The following is an 18,950-nucleotide window of genomic DNA, read 5'->3' on the forward strand; positions in this document are numbered from 1 at the left end:
TCACAGTTTTTTGCGTCATTGATGATGTCTTGTAACCCTGCAGCCAACTCTTCATATTTCTCCATGACCTTTAGAATTGCAACACTGTAATTCTCCAGTACAGAGTTAGCCTTTTCCCCTTCATCAATCACTGTAAAAGCAATATTGACCACTTTTATCCCTCTTCCAATTTGTGTCCCATCTCCGGTTAATTTTATCCTAATAGTTGATGGAGTTAACTTTCCTGCTTTGGTGTTCTGTTGCACTAGATATTTTATGTGGTGTTTTATTCTTTCTTTTATACTTTGCTGGACCCCAGTAATGTTGTTTGGGCAGTTTTTTATCGTAAACTGAGAATTTAGAGATGCTGTTAATGTTCTTACCTGGCTAGAACTAGGCTAATCGGATAGCATACTCAGCTCATGGTATGCTTCAAATGGTACTGTGAACTTGTCTTTAATGTATAAAGAAGATCGCACTTTGTTGTAATCTGATGTGAACACGGTTTTTGTTCTTGATAGCTTTTCACTACTGAGGTCATATGTTTCAGAATGTCCAGCTTGGTTTCTTACTTCTAAGGAACAGGGATCATATCCCTCAGCACGTAAATAGTCTGTAACTTGTCCAACCATCTTCTTTCTTCTCGTGAGCTGATGTTGCCTTGTGCAGTCCTCAATTGGCTTTTTCAAATAAGATCTCTGTTCTCCAATTATTTTCTGTTGTTCCTGTACTTTGCTCTCCAGATCAGCAACTCTTTGTTCAAGGCATTTTTGTTTTCGTGTTTCTGTTTCCAATTGTTCTGATTCTCGTTTTCTGCTTAGAACTTGATGAGCAACTTCGTTTTCATTTACTGTTAAACACCAATCTGACTGAATCCACTTTTGTATTTGTGTATTTCGATTGTTTGTTCCTAACCTTGTGTATAGCTGGCCCATTCTCCAAAGCTTTGCTCTGAATGCAGCTCTGATAGTGTATTTTGTTATCTGTTAATGCTTTAGTGATCACTCTTTCCAAAAGAAGTTGGTTTGATGTTAAATTTTCTGGAGTGACTTTTGCTGCAGGGTCTTCAGTCAAATCTATACGTGGTACGTCATTCTTCCCAGGTGTCGATATGCTCCATAAGTAGAAGCTATAAGTAAACATGTGTATATGATGTATAAGTACATCTTGAAGACTGTAGGCATTCATTCATTCATTCCTGCTAGGAGCTTAAACACAACCACAGGGGCAGGGTAAATTAAATGACAACCACAGCCAAAACCGCATTAGGTAACACTATATTATCGCACTTATAGGGTTAACTGATGTATATAACGTGGCAGTGCTTTAACTATAACATATTGTACTTTGTGTGTGTGGAAGCGCTTTAGCACAGTCAGTAAACCGGCTACAACCACCATAAAACTTCCCGCCGTGCTAATGGACTTAGGCGATTGGATTCTTTGTTGCAAAGAATTATGTATTGAGCGCTTCACGTCACGCGATGCAGTCGCTCAATGCGCGTCCTTTGTGGTCAATTTACAACGTTTAAATCCACCTTTGTTGGAAAGTAGGTTGGATTTTTATGTGCTAAAAAGACCCCTAAATAAGGTTCCGACCGTACAAATGGACTTGATCCATTGGACCCTTGGGTACAGGGGATTATGTAATGAGCACGTCACCAAGTCCAGGTCACGCGATACATTTTTAATGGAGAAGGGACCGACAGGGCGGCATTTCTTGTCGTTTTACAACCTCTAAATGGACTGTTGTGATGAAGGAGAGTGAATTTTTGTACACTACAAAGATCTATAAACATTATTCCGACCGTACAAGACAGAGTTATAATAAGGTACTGCTATATTTTGTCCTTCTGCATTCCTGATTGAGTTCTCGCCATTGTTTAATATTGATATAACACAACCGTGATTGCAGTAGTATCCGGAAAATCTGACACAAGTTTTGATATGATTATATATATAAATGTAAATGTACCTTATAGCTACTGCCAGTCACACTACTATTGGTATCTTCTAAATCCACAGCTTGTAACTGTACATCAGTATCCTAATCGAGAGAGTATTAATTACCACACCACATACAAACAAAACGTATTCCTACAAACTTGACTATAAATCAATGAAGCTTTGATTCTTTGCCAAACCTTCACCCTAACACCAAGTTTAGTTATTAACTCCTTTAGGCAGTCTGGTCCTTGAGAAGTTCCCAGTAAAGCTTCCAGAGATTCACCATCCATTTCATTATCTATAGCAACATGGTAGCTAGGAAAACGATTCAACATTTCTATACACCTCACCTCTAAAACTTTCCGTTACATCAGTTGGAAAGTTCTGCCTATCTAGCCATTCACAAACTTGATCGACATCCATAGTCGATAAAGAACAGGCCATTTCTTTTTACTGCTCAACGAACACACACGCTTGCCCACCGCTAACACGTGCAAAAGTGTGAAATGATCACCTGAGCTCGAAAACTCTAAACATTAGGATACAGTACAGTATTCTTTTTAGAGCGCGTTGTAAGAAGAAAGTTGTGATGCCCAGGATCGATGCAGTATATCATTGTACACGTTGTTTGTTTCGGTCGAACAACGGCATTGAATTCGTTAAACATGTTTTTGAAACGCACAGTTTTGAGCCTACGTTTCGCTATTGGTGTGGGATTTCTTCTTGTACTTGTGTGTTTTTGAATGGGAGTTCTTATGACACTTTTCGTGGACACTGCACCCGAAAGCACCACAACTGGCAACACAATTTTACCCCTACTATAGAAGACCCAGCTGGCATGAGCACCTCTACTATCACAGATACCAGTAATTTACTCTTGCAGATACCGATTGTGAAAGTACCCAAGAAGACACGGATGGTACTTCATTCAGGTACCAGCAGACTGGCGCAAAGCGACGACTGGTAGAAGTGCAGGAAACTTGCCAGTATGTTCCACTTCTGCAAAACTTAGAAAAACTGTTGAATAACCAAGATATTTATCGAGAGGTATACTTTGTGTTTGGAAGGTATGTACTTTGCATTTGTTTGTGTTTTAGGTTACTCAATCACATGCGAGAGATGATGACCTTATTGGTGATTTTTGTGATGCCTTCTTATACAGCACTCATCCACTGTATACTAGTAGTGATCAATCCCTTAAGCTTCAATTTATCATCTACTATGATGAAGTTGAAGTGACCACCCCCTTGGATCCTACAAGGGGAAGCATAAACTATGTAAGCCTTACAGAATTGTCAATTGTGTAATGTCAGCAATGACTTAACTATGAAAACCCTTTAAGGACCACCGCCGGTATATTACGTCTGAACTAAGCCTTGCTTTCATTGAAAGCCCACCGCCGTAACATTACATCCAAGTGTATTGGCAGTAAACGAATGGCTATAACTCCACAATACTTCAAGCTACAAGGCTTAAACAAAGGCCATTTTATTTGCCATTCAAAGGTAATCTTTTTGATATACAAAGCCGATATGTTACATAAACTAAAATCAAAAAATATTTAGTACAAACCTAAAAACTAACCTTGAAGGATTCTCCTTGTAACTTTTGCTAGGATGCTTGGATTTAGCCCTAATAAAGCTCATGGCGATCGCCAATTAGAGTAGATTGATATACAAGATTACGTAACATTGATAAAATGGTGGACATTTTTTCAACTAAAAAAAAGAGTGCTCCCCAGTGTTGAAAACTCACCTTGTTGTTTGTAAAAGGTTAGTTGTATAGTGAGACATTGCGTACATTTCTATGGTCCTTAAAGAATTTTGTACGTTTATCAATATGTTGTTCTTGGTATTATTACCACATTTCACTTGCAGCACTATTCTATTACACACTAGGTAATATTCACCCAAAACACCGCTCAATTCTGAAGACAGTACAATTGATAGCTGTCGTCACTTATCCACTTTTAAAAGAGTGTGGATATGAAGCTGTTTTGCAGCCTTTCATAAATGACATGAATAATCTCAGAAAGGTACTTTCGTGTATATTTGAGGTTTTAAAATATTTGTTGGTTTGATTGCAGGGAATTTTGTTAACAATAAACAATAAAGAGGTCCCTGTAAAAGGTGCTGTTTTAGCCATGCTTGCTGATACTCTAGCTGCACATTCAATTGGAGGGTTTAAAGTTGGAGTTGGGTGGTCACTTCGAAAATGCAGAAACTGTTTGGCCACTAAAGAGACGATGAGTGTTAAAAAATGTTTTTTGATTGATTTTTTTAATACCGGCCCTATGGCACGCACTCTAGAGTGAAAAGCTTAGCCTATAGTTGGAAAAGTAAAACAAGAGTCCTATTGTCCTATATCAAGCTCACTGCTTTTTTGTACTGGGAAAATAATTATCCACAAACGTTTTCTGCTCAAAATTTTGGATGAATGGCAATCTGGAAAATATTTCCCCTGTTGAAAATAACCTGCTATAAGGTACTGTACTGTAGTTACTTTTTAGTAGCTAATGGTTGAGCTATTTCATTTTGTCTTGTAAGTAGCTATGGCACAAGAATGCATCAAATCAAAGGCATCACATTGAGCCAACTCACCTAGAAGTTTCAGTGTTTGTGAATGGCAGTTTATATTTGTACTAATGATTGCACTAGTTTAATACTTATGCACGGTATATTTTATGCAAGGTAGGGGTAGTTGTGCATGGTCATTCCGGTACATGTCTCTGTGGATTGTATCTCATTCATGGAAAGTGTGCTTTGTGCCATAAAAATGTAAATACAGCCCGCTTATCGCTTTGAATTTATGCATTCAATTCTTTACTTACAGTTTCGAGAGAACATGTTTGTTCTAAGAAACCCAGACAACTACGATTACCATTGTTCGTTAGCTGAAACAGACTCAGTAACATATGGCGTAAACTATAGAAGTGTATTAAATAAGTTGGATGACTTTGATGTGTGTGATGGTCAGCTACCTCAAGATATGATGCATATCTTGTTAGAAGGAGTAGTTCCTTATACAATAAAAGCCATGCTACAAAGCTTTGTATGTGAGAAACGCCTCTTTACTATTGACCATATTAATCAGAAACTCTCAAGTTTCAAATTCAGCCGATCTGAATCCAGGAATAAACCATCATAACTATCTCCTCACATTCTACATGATGGTGGTAACATCAATCAATCAGGTGAGACGTGCACTTTGCAAGTGGTGTTATAGAGTATTCTGTATACGTAGTCCTATATTTACAAACCATTTGGCTTTTGTATATATTTTATGCACTACTTAGAACCCTTTCAGTTGATCATTAATTTGTAATATTAAATTATTGATGCTATTCTTCTGTTTAGCTAGCCAAATGTGGAATTTTGCTGTGTATTTTCCATTGATGATCGGAGAATTAGTTCCAGAATGTGATGAAGAAAGGGAATGCTTTCTTTTGCTTTTAGAAATACTACAAATTTGTGTGTCCTCTGTTTTTTCAGCTGATTTAGTGGAGTACTTAGCATTCTTAATTGAGATGTACTTGTCTTCATTTTGCGAATGCTATCCACACAAGAACATTTTGCCAAAGCAACACTACTTGACCCATTTTCCATCCCAGATTTTGAAGTGAGCATACATTATTACATCTATGCTTTACAATATAAAATGAAGTGAGTGCCCAACTTTCAATATTCCCTGCAAGTGTCAAGGTTAAAAAGTTTATTTGTGATAGAGATGGTGCTTATTAGTGTTGATAAGGTCAAGTCTTTGTGCTTTACCCTATTGAGGAGTCAGTTATATTCCTTGTTGCATTGCTGATGGATACTCTCTGCCATTTATATTGAAAGCTCTTGATGCAAAGCATACAAGTGTTTACAATTACATGCACACATATGTAGGTTAGGTCCTCTTACAACATCGTGGTGTATGAGGATGGAAGCTAAAAACAGTTATTTTGAAAGGATAGCTCAGCAAGGAAATTTTAAGAATATTGCCCTAAGTGTTGCTCGGCATCATCAGAAACTGATGTGTGCTCTCCTACATGACAATGACTTCTTTGATAAGGCGATGAATAAATCAATTGGTATGTGCAGATAGCTTGAAGCATTAATAATAATTTATTGAAGTGTATTTATGTATAATTTTACTCTTGTAGCTCATTGCGAAAGCTCCTTTTCAGCTGAACCAAATTGGACTAAGGAGCCATTAGAGAATTTTCTGGTTGCTCATAATCTACAGCAAACAACAGTAACAAGGTAAAATTTATACAATATTTATGTGTAAGAGCTAGAATAGTGCTTTAGTCATTAGATTGTGTACAGGCGTGTAGTGTATAGTGTTGTGTGTGTGTGTGTGTTGTGTTGTGTGTGTGTGTGTCTGTGTGTGTGTTGTGTTGTGTTGTGTGTGTGTGTGTGTGTGTGTGTGTGTGTTGTGTTGTGCTGTGTTGTGTTGTGTTGTGTGTGTGTGTGTGTGTGTGTGTGTGTGTCAGTGCACATAATGCTTGCATGCATGTGCGTGCATCTACATGTAGATTTGTTTACTGTTAAAAGTATTAGCATAAAGCTTCCAATGTCTTTACTTCATGGTGAAAGGTTATTGAACTCATGCACATTATTTAGGGTTGACTGGATAAGAATGCAAGGCAACAAGTACTGTGTAGATGATGTGATTTGGGTTGGATTTGAAGATGAGCTACCAAAGTTTGGGAAGATATATGGAATTATATTGATGATGTCACATATGTTTTTTACTTTGAACCTTTACATAACTAAAGGAACTGATCATCATCACAATTCCTTTTTAGTTCAAAAGTCAGCTAAATGTATTCTAAAACAAGTAACAGAAGACAGTGTATGGATGGGCAAGCAGCATTCTCTTGAAACTCATCAGTTGAGTTCATGTGAACCAGGGACGTTTCACATTGTAACCAAGTATTTTATTTCAAATTTGGTTTAGTTTATTTCTTTGTACAGGGAACAATTTTTTTTTCATAATAACACATTGTTTTGCTATTTCTATATCTAAACAGCGTTATGTGATGTAACAAAAGTACTTTTGTTGTATTGATGTTACCAATCTGTTAGCTTGACAAAGGTTTTTGTTAGCACTTTTGATTATTCAATTATCATGGTATATTTTGTTACTATAACATTTATATTTGTCGCGACAGCAAAAGTTTGTTATCTTGACAAAACATTTGTGTATTTAACAGTTTGTTGGTGTGACAAATTATGTTGTTTTGACAAATTCGTTTTTACAGTGTAATTATTGAAGTAAAATGATTTCCCTGATAAATTGTGTATCCAACCAGCTGGTATGTTTTGCCATATACAAATATTGTTTCTAGCAGATGATCATAAAGTTTATTATTCCGTAGAGCGCTAACATCGAACGGCAACAACCAAACTGATTTTTCACTGAAGAATGCTTTTTCTACAATTAGATCTCCTTGGCACACATAACAGTTTTTTACTGTCCCAGATTCAACATCTACTATGTTATTTAGTGTTGCCGGTGCATCAGGAGAAGGATCGCATTGAAATTTTGCACCACAGTATCCTCCTGGAACCATGTCTTCAAGGTATGAAAAATGCTGTCATACAGTGAAAAGGTGGTTTGGTATTTTGAATTGCATTTAAGATACAATTTCAGTTTCCACACATGATTGAATGCTTTGTAACCTGCTATACTCTGATCCAAAGCAATCCATCTTTCCAGAAAGATTTTTGTAGTAAATTACAGAGCTAATGTAGTCAAGTACTTTAGCCTTTCCCTCCTTGATGTCACCATTGATCATTAATGCAATTCCTTTTTTTAAAGCACACTCAGCTTGACTATTGTTCAATAGCTAAAGAAAGTTCTTATTGTGCTGTTGACAATGCAGAAGCATTATTTGAAAAAAAATTATCTGATGTACATGTATTCATATAATTGGGGTGGCTCCATGGAATGGTGGCAGGTTTTTCAAAAATCTCGGACTGAGTGTGTTGCTTGGGCTCCAATGGACTTTGAATTGGTGGTTACTTCACATTTTCTAAGAAAAACCTTTTATTATAATTTTAATAAATTAATGCTTACCTTCTATTTGGGAGATGAGGACTTCACACTCAACTGCTTTGTTCATATCTATAGTATTACATTATTGCATGCTTTTAAAAGTCACGCAACAACTATGTACCCTGCATTTGAGGAGAGACAATTTGAGCTATAACCTCAACTGGAGTCGTGCCTATATATAATATTTGTGACTGGATTTTGGAAAAACGATCCAAATCACACATTAGAAGTTTCGAGATAAACGGTTTTAAAGAATTGAAGCCAACATAACTATCCAAGGATAGCAAGCACGCGTATGCAATTTACACAAAAGATGCATCAATCTGTTACCTTTCAAGCCACTTCCAGTACTCGTAGCTGCTTGTACAGTTTCCCGCCAAATAAGATAGAAAATCTGAGCAGTTGGACGAGCGAAGTAGTATCACGAGTGCTCACAAAGGGGTGGAGGCTGGGGGGTGGCGGGGATGGCAAAAGATAGACCTCAAAATGGAGGCAGACCACGATTGGAGTCCAGACACGAGATTACAGGGCTGTGCTGGCTCCGTAGTGGCTGATATGTAGCAAAATCTACAGAGAACACGTCTGGCCAACGTTACAAGGCTGTCCACCAGTAAACCACTGATTCTTGCCAAGCCAGGTCCTTCACAAGGCCTGAAACCGCCATTTGAGCACTCCACACCACCCAGTAAAGACGTCTGTTAAAACTAGCCTCGTGTAGTTTGAGTAGTGCTGAGGGTCAAAACTTGTAGTATGATAGTGTAGCTATCCACTGGTGGTGTTAGTTTGATTTTGCCTGATGTGCGATTTGGTTCGGTTCTGTAAAATCTGGTCACATTTTATTAAATGTTAATGCTGCCATATTTCAGTTATATACGTACCTTGCAATGTAAAAGTGACAGCTTCACATTCAGCATCATCCATATCATTCACATCTGCATTGATAAAATGCTAAATGTCCACTGCAATATCAGCAGGTGTAGGTGGCCACCCTTGTTTCTATACTTTGTGTTACTATGATCCCTTTTACTATTTTTTCTTACACTTGTTGTTTTTAAAGCTTGCGAATTTTTCAATACCTTTTAATTGGAAAGTGCCAGCTTCACACTCTTCAGCATCGTTCATAGGCATATCTACATATGTCAGTGCATACTACAATATTATTCTCATACAGTACATGTACCTTGCATTTGAGGAGAGACAGTTTGAAAAACTTTAAGTTCATTTACTGGATCCGGAATTGTACCTTATTGTTTTGAGATTAAGGCAATATTGTATAGATAAGCTTACCTTGCATTTGAAAAGTGGTGACTTATACATGTCATATTGTTCACATCAAGAAAAGATTAAATTTACTATACCTTGCACTTGCGAAGAGATAGTTTGGGAAACCACAAACTTATCCACTGGAATCTTGTCTAAAAATGCCATTGTTTTAAAGCTTGTTTGTGATGTTTTCAATACCTTGCAATTGGAATGTGCCAGCTTCACACTCTGCAGCATCATTCACATCTATATTTTAACACATGCTGTTAATTTCATACAATAATCATATACCTTGCATTTGAGGAGACACAATTAGTGGAACCGCTACAATCTCATCTACTGCAATTGTTAATTTTTTTACAAAGTGTGCACTTTGCATGCATGGTTATATATTACTTGTAATCAGTCAACTGTCGAAAGCTAATATATATATATATAACTATTTTATAATCCATGGTTAATGTTATGCTAAGAGCTATGTTTATCATGAAGTAAACTTGTGATGAATTCATAATCATTCTAAGTCAATTATAATCTATGTGGCTGGATTTGTGGAATTCACACTCGCACGTGATTCTGTGAACTCAGAAGACCACAATTTGGTGCTCAAGACACACATAAGTGTGAAAGTCTCTTCAGTGTTTTCTGATCTTCAAGTAAGTCGTAAACTGATGACCTTTTCACATAAATTTTTATGCTCAGTTCACTTCTTGCATGCCATGCTAGCTGTCATTGTTGATGGTAGCTCGTTGTAAATTTCTGGCTGCTGTCAAAATAATAATTGCTAATGATACCTCGGAATGCATCAGCAGTAAAGATGTCCATAAGATAGTGATACTGAGTATCATCAGGCTCTGAGTGTGTGACCTATATTAGTATGTTAGATATTTCTTAGCTACAGTAGAGATTAATAACTCACTTGTACATTATTGGTATAAGGGTATGCAGACCTCAGGTATGGCTTTTGAAGGCAGATTGACCTTCTGTGGCAAAATGGTCTAAATACTGATTGATCTCCAGTCTAATGCATGCAAAAGTAGCTGCTGAATCCCCAATACTCCCATCATCAGAAACGCATGTCACCTTTGCCTATACAAGGACCACCAATAATGATGACTAATTTACCGGCGTTCCCATGCATATAGCTGTAGTTCTATCCCTCACATCTGTATTTACAGTAGATACCATTTAGGAATTCACAACAATTTAGGAATTCACAACACTCAAACATTTTGAGTTTGTGCTATATGTGAAAGTCAGAGATTCAATAAATTTCCTTTCATTACTGGAATATGAACCATCTATTACTGCAAGGAAAGACCCCTCAGATATTTAGTATTCATAGCCAGCTTATGGTGTGGTCATTGTTATGCTAAGTACTATCTCTTATAGCAACCAACTATAATTATCAAGCGGGAGTGTATAAACAGTGGAATGGACTACTGGAATGGTGGAATGGATTTTTTAAAAGTTCAATATCATTTTTTAAATCCAAATAAATAGGATTCCCCTTGAAGTCAGCTCTTTTAGCATAATTCACCTCACCATAGACAAAGTTTACCAATATATTGTACTGTAAAGTAAGTTATGAACAAGCACAATAGCAGTTTATTGGGAACACTAAGAAGACTCCTGACTTAACCCTTGTTCCCAAATGATAAAAAGTTAGCTAGCTAGCTGATTACATGAATGCATTGTGAAAGTACATTCACTGTATAATGAAGTGTTCATTTATTATCAACTTTACCAGTTAGGCACTGGAGGACGAACACAGAAGGCAGAGCCTGTACGAGGTGTTTACCACTAACCTACAGGAGCCTAAGCAAAAATCTTTAGGTAAAGTGAAACGGGACTATCTTGTAAGCGTTTACAATGAACCTTTGCCACAATTATGTCAGAAAACAAAATTTAAGCCAAGTTCATTGTGGCAGTGCCATGTTGCACACTGAATTGAACCACAATTAGTTTCACACAAGTAATAAAGTATTGAGTTTTAAGTCATACAAGTGTTGTGGTGAGGAAAAAGAGCTGACTTCAAGGGGAATCCTATTTATTTGCTTACATAAGGGGAGGAGTTGTACTTATTTGGATGTAAAAAATGATATTGAACTTTAAAAAATTCCATTCCAGTATTCCACCATTCCAGTAGTCCATTCCACTGTTTATACACTCCCTTATCAACCAGCTGATCAACTTATGATCTGATGAATATAATTATGTTCTGACAAGCTTTGGCATGTATGCAATTACAGTGCAATTTACCAAAAAAAAATAATCGCAGGCTAGCTAATTGATACCTTGGTTAACTTGTTCAGTATCAATCCAGTTAGACCTCTTCTTGGTTTTAAGATCATGATGCTTGCTGATAACAAGATACACCCCTTTAGAAACCCATCTGTAGTGATCACATTTGTACATGTATAAACAAATTGTAACTAAATTTTCAGGGAATAATAGCTGGAGTACATGGGTATACATATGTAGCCAGGATATTTAACTAGCTAGCTACCTATTGTATATAAAAACTTGTGACATGCTGGCCTATTCAAGTATGCACCTACAGCTCAGCAAATAGCTATACTTCATATTAAAGCTAACCTTAAGAGTGCATGGGACATGCGCAACAACCAATCTATATAGAGAGCAGCTAGCTATACTAGTATATAGTTAAACAGTTATAACTCCATCAGCAGGGAAAATATTCTTATTTGATCTTGGTGCAGATCAATCACTGTGGGAAATTAGACAACGGCAGCTAAGGTACGCGCATGAATCATCATGTATCAATGAACTTGCATCACTAAATATCTGAAAATTTCCACTGTAGTTAATTTCTGGAAGCAATCATCTCGAATAGGAACAGCTGCCATTATAACGCATGTAACGAATCTCTCTGCAGAGACTATACGCACGCCTTGTGCTAATTTACTGTCTCGTGAGCCTAACATACATCCAATGCACTATACGATACATCCACAAATGGGCACCAATTTGCCAGAATGCAACCTTGCAAGCATGTAAGCGATTTGGTACCATCATATATAAATGTAGTAATACCGGTGTATACATAGCTACGCATATGTAGCTATAGCTACTATAATATGGCTAACTGGCTCTATTATGCATGGACTATACGTATAACCCATATGAGATAAAAAAGAATCAGTTCAGAATCAGTTTAGGCTAGCTATAGCTATGTAGCTAAAACTATGAGGAGTACAGTAAAAAATTTCTAGATGCCATAATCATATACTTTGTACTAAGTTTTATCATCGCCAGAAACACATGCATGTTAGTTATACTTAACTCACAACCATTAAATGTCAAAAGTCTTGGTGGTCGGATTGCTCTTCCTGATCTGGTTTTTCTTTCCAGTACTTCCAAGGAATTGTTTGATGATACTTCCTTTGGTTCTATGCTTCTTTTAGCCACCGATTCAGTGTTATCTCTTGTGAGTGTGGAGACTTGTGCTGGACAAATGTCATGACCAGTGAATAGTTCATCAATTTTGACTACACATGACTCAGTAAGATGAAGGTTTACTCCAGGGAAAAAGGCAGGCTTAAAAATTGCAGTCACAGATACATGTGCTGCACATGTATCAGTTACTAAACAATTAATTTTATGGTCAACACTGTACACTGTGCATAAATAGCTTGCTAGTGTTAGATACTCGTGCACGGTGGCCTCCTTGTACAACTCGAAGTGCGTGTTACCACAACACTTGTACCATTGACATAAAACAGAAACATCATGAAAATCATCAAATTAATGTGACTTGGGTGTGAATTGCATGTCTTGTCATTTGAAAATTGTATAATCTTTCCTAAATACCATGAGTAACCAGAATTTTCCTCAAAAACAAACACAAATGTCTCCAATGCTCACACTTGAGGCTTTAGTAGGGATATCAGTACAGGGATCTTCAGTTTTTGCTATTAATTTCATGTTGCATGTAGAAGTAGAGAATGGTTGAGTTTCCCTTACACAGAAGATCCTATCAATACAAAGCCGTTCATCTTCTTGTAAAAGCCACACTAAAGTACTTTTTCTGATATACACTGTATTACCATTAGATAGTTCAGCTTCTACGAAAGCAATGTGTTTCTTTTTATTAATACCTTTCACATTACAGGTTGGTGCACTGACCTTGATGTATACTGGTAACTCCATACCTACATCCTTAGCCAGCAACTTATAAAATTTAACTTGTTTTGTTAATTGAGAAGCATTATGGTCTGAAAGGCCATCTGCTCTTCTTGTAATTGAATATCAGAGATATTTTGTGGCAACACTGTATTGTCATCTTCAGTCTCATCTTCATCAATATGATCTGCTCATTTTATTTCAACTGCATTAATACCAGCACTTACTCGTATTATTTCAACTGCATTAATACCAGCACTTACTCCAGTCCTATGATTGTTGGCTTTTAAAAGTGCGTCCATACCTAGTTCTTCTAATAGTTCCTGTACTTTATCTTTAGCAGTATTAATCCAATAAATGTTAATATCATCCAATGAAATGTGTGACACATCATGTGATTTTACCCATGCACCATCAGTTGCTCCATGCTTTTTATGATGTTTTTCTTTTCTTGGAAAGATAATGTCATTAGCTGTACCTTCAGCTTCAAGTACATTTTGTATGTAAATCCGGTGAAGACGTCGTAATAAACCCAACAAGCTAAAATTAATCACTGTTGAAAAAACAGAGCTCATACTTCTTGCTGCACGAAACAATTGCTCACTAGGTTGTGATCCTAAGAGCCATGGCTTCAAAGGAAGATGAAATGACTTGCACACCAACAAAAAAACTTATCAATGAATGACCATTGATTTCTGCACACAGATAGGCAGGCATTCCTAGTAGTGTAATTACTTTTCAGAGTATACTGACTGTTATCGAGTATCCATTGCCTCCAATATCTGAAAAAATAATAGTTGTCCAACATTGACATACCCGATCTTTTGGCTCCAAATCTTTACATAAATAGGGGGGCCATCTAAAATCAGAAGGAATTTATGAATACAATAAAAGAAGCCATCTAAAAGCAGGAGAGATTTATGAATACAGTTAGAGAAGTCACTTAAAGCATGAGCCATGCCACAGTCTCCATGAGCTACGTAGCTAGCTATCGGGTTGCCACACAACATTATGAAAACTCTCACGACTATAATACGGCGTCATCACTTAACTATAATGTAGCTCACATGGCTACTGTACCTGTGCGTGTAATATGCCATTATTACTTAATTTGTGATGCCAATAAACTAGCTATATACTATACCTACAATTATGTTTATCTACTTGTGATACTAGCATGCATGCATCCATTTGTCATGACTGTACATGCACTATGCCTCCAGTGTAGGTACCTACTACACGCGAGACGAATAGTGTGGCATGCGTGTATAGCCATAGTTGACTATGTGCGTCATGCATGCATAGCTTATTTTAACAAGACCAAAAGAGGTAAATAGCTGGAACTATTCGTTATATCTACGCGTTATAAAAAGCTAGAAAACGAAGAATTACAGCAAGATTACGGAGTTGTGCTATATTTCAGATTTCAAAATTCCAAAGATTTCACAGATTTCAATTAAGATTTTGAGATTCCAATTAAGATTTAGAAAGGGTTGTACGAGATTTTGAAACAGTTGGTGACCCTTCGAGATTAGTAGCTAATCAAAAGAAACATCAAAGTAAAAATCACGCACTGATGTTTTTCTATAATACAGTCACACTGTATACCTTCTTCATGTGTATTCTTGATAACTTCATCTTTTTCCCAATAATAGACACATATGTTAGTGATGATGCCAAGCTTCTTCTAATAGATGCAAAAAATTGAATTAAAATATAGTATGTTATAATAAGATTATCACACTGGCCAACCAAGTAAATACTGTGATACACTTTATTTGTTTCAAATTAGTATAGGTTAGCCAGGACATTACTACCACCTGTGATATTATCACCCACTCGAGAAAAGCTGCCCAAAATAGGGCTAATTTTGGGTATCAGAAATGTATACACCCACTCAGTGATAGCTAGTAAATAGATGCATACTTGGTGCAAATTGTGTTTGCACAGCTGTAGGCACTGGGAAGTTATTACACAATGATTACTTAAAATCGCCACATCTCCTAACGAAGCTTTGTGCGTCGAAGCCGGGTTTTGTCAAATTCAGTCACATTTATGGATGTACATACATAATAATTCAAAAATAAAGGTTTAGGCTCCAGGCCTTTGTTCATATCCATGTCCTGTAACTTCCCAGAACTCATCAAGTTTTTGTTTAAATGAAGTTATAGTAGACTTAATTGGATGGTAAGGAATTCCACTCATTAACAACTCTCAGACTGAAGAAGTTTGCTCTCAATTACAGTCTGGTTGGTTTTATGCTCTTGTGTGGTGTACAGTACTTAGTGTAAAAAAATTAGATCAGTCAATATTGTAGTAGCCATTCAAAAGTTTGTAAGTCTCAATGAGGTCTTCACATTAAATCTGGATTCATACGGAAGTTTGGATAGTCTGGGGACAAGTTTGGTCGCTCTTCTCTGCACTCTCTCCAAGGTGTCAGTGTCTCTGGCTAGGTATGGACACCAAAGTTGAGCACAATACTCCAGGTAGAGTAGACACTTCTTTGATTGATGTTAGTGCATTATGACTATTAGTGAGCTAAGACTTGTGGTGAGAACTTCCACTACTGGCCATTTCACCAATGGAATTTTTTGCATGATTATTAATATTTAAATATAAGATTAATGGACAGCACCCTTTGAGACCTTTGATTATTGTAATCATTGTGAGCTGGATCCTGAAAAAGGGCCAAAAATTAAAAGTGGATTTTTTCTCAAGAGAAACATTTCAGCCAACCAGGTGATTAATGGTGATAGCAAAGGTGTCAACAACAGACATGCACAGTTTGACTCCATTACAAGTTTGGTAAAAGGGCTGTAATAAACACTGAATTTTATGGCTTCCCATAAGAAATGTTTGGTAAAAATTTTGATTTGTTGTATATAAATATTATGTCAGACATTTGAACAAAAATATTCTGAAATGTTTTTAGTGGGTTGAGCAATACTAGCTACAAATGCGCCAAATTTCAAGATCATGTGTAATTCCATCCATGACTTATTAAATGTTTTTGAGGATCCAGCTCAACGCGTACATACTATAGCAAAATGCCACACTTGGCTGCATGGTTGTCAAATTATTGAGTGTGCAAGTTCCTCTTTTAAGCTACTTTTCAACAGGATGCTAGGAAATTTGCTTTCTTTACTTCACCCCATGATGTGTTGCCAACCACGAATACCCTGAATATATGTGTGCTTGGCTTCATGATTAGCTACATTACTCCTTTGTGTGCAAGATGAAGTACACATACAGCAATAAGAGCTTGCACTTAACTACATAATGTGGACCAGACTCTTGATGTGTATAATCAAAGAAATTCTGCCTTTCAGATCAGTAGCAACGTGCATAAACACCACCATCATGTTTAACTTTTTATTCTGTTTGTCAATGTACCCATTAAATATTAGAAACATTGGCTCATCACTGATATCATGTTGCCAAGTATCTGCTGCAAGATGTTACTACAAAGGAGGTAATTGTTATGTATCTTTGTTTATTAATTAAAAATTTATTAGTACTTTACTAATTTATTAGTACTTTACAAGACTGTACAGATCAACATACAAATTAAACTAAATACCTTAAACAATTATCTTGTACTAGTAGCCATAACCATATCTGATGCATTAATGAGTGAATAACAGTATTTGCCAGTTAATTTTTTGAGCATATGAAATTGTTTAGGGGGGGAAACTTTTGCGGATCAGCAGCTATCCTCCTGTAGAAGCAAGATTTCCACCCTCAAAATTTCAGATGGCGGCAATCACAGAATATTTTCTCTTCATAAAAAACCCACTATAATTATATTATACAGTGTTACATGTAGAAAATTACAACAATGTAAAAGTTTTCTTTATTTTCTAGCAAATAATAGCAATATTAGCATGTATGTTTGCACACAAAGATTGGACTCTACTTCAAGTGTTATTCCTGTACTTACGCATTTGAGCACGCAAGTATCCTTCTACCATTATGCAGCATACAGTTATGTCATATAAACAGGAGCTTTGTGTAAAGAAGGGCCTGAAAGTTTGCTTCACTTGAAGAGAATACACGGTTATGTAAGATCTGTGCGAAAACAATGGTGTGCATAAATTACAATCGTGTATACTGTAACTACAATACTACATCTTTATATCCTCTATATGCTGTATACCTTGAGGTATGGATTTAAAGTAATGACTCGATTATACTGCAGGTTAAATAATATTTGTATATTCCAGGCTTGCGTACGCTGTATTAGGTTAGTTCGGTCTTTGGCTTTCTTACGTCTCTTCCCCACCCAAGCTCCTCATTTTCTTTATCAGACTCTAAGGTTACATACATCCAATACTTTAATAACAGTTGCATTTGTATACAAGCTCTATTCAAATACTCTAATAGAACATACACCATTAGACAAAATACACAAGAGTTATCACCAACATTTAAATAACAAGAATGTTTGGTTAATTGATGGCAGGATATTGGAGGGACCACTGTACCAGTTCCCTTATACAACAATGAAGCAATTTAAATTGTCAAAATGCCTGATAGTCAAATCCGACAAAAAATTCTTATCAAATATTTGCACTATATAATGACATGAGATTGATAACCTATGCAAATAATCTAAATAGAGTCTAAAAACAAAACTTGACTTATGAAGTATATGCCCTGTGCATGCATACCATATTTATCCTCCATAGTAAAGCTGGGCTCAAATAAATGCCGGGTCTTCAATGTAGGCCCAGGGGCTAATACAAGGGGTGGTACCAGATTGCAATTGTAGAATAAGGCTTACTACAACTAACAAAACCTGTTACTTGTCAAAAGTATGTCACATGCAACACCAAACAAAGTTACTGAATAAACACCTATGTGGGCATATAAGGGAGTGTTAAGAGATCTAGAGTACAGAAATAAGCATGCATGCATGCACTAAGAAAGTCAGTTAGGGGAGGGCTGAAACCACTTGCAGCAAGTCCGAGCCATAATTAATATTCTTTGTGAAGCCATAATACACTGATAAATTGAGATGCCGAACACTAGCTGAAGCCAGTAAGTGTATCTATTCTGTAACAAAGCTACTGGGCAGCCATTCAAAACATGGACAGTAGTGGGAAGCACATAAGAAACATCGTGCACTGCACTGGAGTTCAGTTTACTGACAGTTTAGTAACTGAAGTTTGGATAACTGCAATACATGTACCTTCTGATGCATCTATAGCCAGAGGAGCTGTACGCTTACATTTTCCTGTAGACTTCTGAAACTTTATACATGATGCACATATAATGATATGTACTGTACCTTTGTGCTCTTGTTCCCACTGGCCTTGGGTTGGGGTGATATCATCAGTTGTAAATGGCTTTGTAAACTTGAGTTATAAATCACCTGAATGTGACTTCCAATAGAAAATATAATGTTCTCCTGCAAGAAATCCATGTGTGTTAGCTAGTACTAACTTCCTTAATTTAACAAGAATTTCCTTTTTAAGTATGCTTTGTTGCCTGATCTCTTCATAGCCATGGCTCAGCTTGGGTCATCATCTTCTACTTCTTTTCTGTCTTCTTGGTACCCTGGACCTT

The 18,950-nt window shown here is 36.6% G+C and overlaps 2 protein-coding genes and 2 long non-coding RNA genes across 5 annotated transcripts in view; 2 read left to right on the plus strand and 2 right to left on the minus strand.

Moving 5' to 3' along the window:
- Positions 1–1,902: 1,902 nt before the first annotated feature.
- LOC136244971 (uncharacterized) lies at positions 1,903–2,808 on the minus strand. Its single transcript, XR_010695677.1, has 3 exons — positions 2,276–2,808; positions 2,084–2,223; positions 1,903–2,025 (listed from the first exon to the last, which is right to left on the minus strand). It is a non-coding gene; the product is annotated as an uncharacterized lncRNA (long non-coding RNA).
- A 786-nt stretch (positions 2,809–3,594) lies between these two features.
- LOC136244973 (uncharacterized) lies at positions 3,595–4,807 on the plus strand. The gene is made up of 3 exons (XR_010695678.1): positions 3,595–3,697; positions 3,803–3,960; positions 4,012–4,807. It is a non-coding gene; the product is annotated as an uncharacterized lncRNA (long non-coding RNA).
- A 12-nt stretch (positions 4,808–4,819) lies between these two features.
- Positions 4,820–7,096, plus strand: LOC136244977 (uncharacterized). Of its 2 annotated transcripts, XM_066036502.1 has the most exons (5): positions 4,820–5,118; positions 5,282–5,543; positions 5,816–6,000; positions 6,073–6,172; positions 6,536–7,096. In XM_066036502.1, the coding sequence occupies exons 2-5, from the start codon at positions 5,290–5,292 to the stop codon at positions 6,870–6,872; spliced, it is 876 nt and encodes a 291-aa protein (XP_065892574.1). In that variant the 5' UTR covers positions 4,820–5,118; positions 5,282–5,289; the 3' UTR covers positions 6,873–7,096. The 2 variants fall into 2 exon arrangements, with proteins under 2 accessions (XP_065892574.1, XP_065892573.1); XM_066036501.1 differs by having other exon boundaries at positions 4,820–5,543.
- Positions 7,097–9,912: 2,816 nt separating this feature from the next.
- LOC136244975 (uncharacterized) overlaps positions 9,913–18,950 on the minus strand; it is a gene marked incomplete in the record, with an annotated part of 57,243 nt that continues 48,205 nt past the window's right edge. Inside the window, 2 exon segments of the mRNA XM_066036499.1 lie at positions 9,913–10,103; positions 10,156–10,325.

Source organism: Dysidea avara, chromosome 14, assembly GCF_963678975.1.
Source record: "Dysidea avara chromosome 14, odDysAvar1.4, whole genome shotgun sequence".
NCBI lineage: Eukaryota > Metazoa > Porifera > Demospongiae > Dictyoceratida > Dysideidae > Dysidea > Dysidea avara.

Excerpts from the sequence above, each read along its gene's own strand:
- LOC136244977 (XM_066036501.1), top strand. The coding sequence starts at position 5,263 with ATGCTATTCTTCTGTTTAGCTAGCCAAATGTGGAATTTTGCTGTGTAT. Across the intron at positions 5,544-5,815 it reads TTTCCATCCCAGATTTTGAA|GTTAGGTCCTCTTACAACAT; the intron begins GTGAGCATACAT and ends ACACATATGTAG. Across the intron at positions 6,173-6,535 it reads CAGCAAACAACAGTAACAAG|GGTTGACTGGATAAGAATGC; the intron begins GTAAAATTTATA and ends CACATTATTTAG.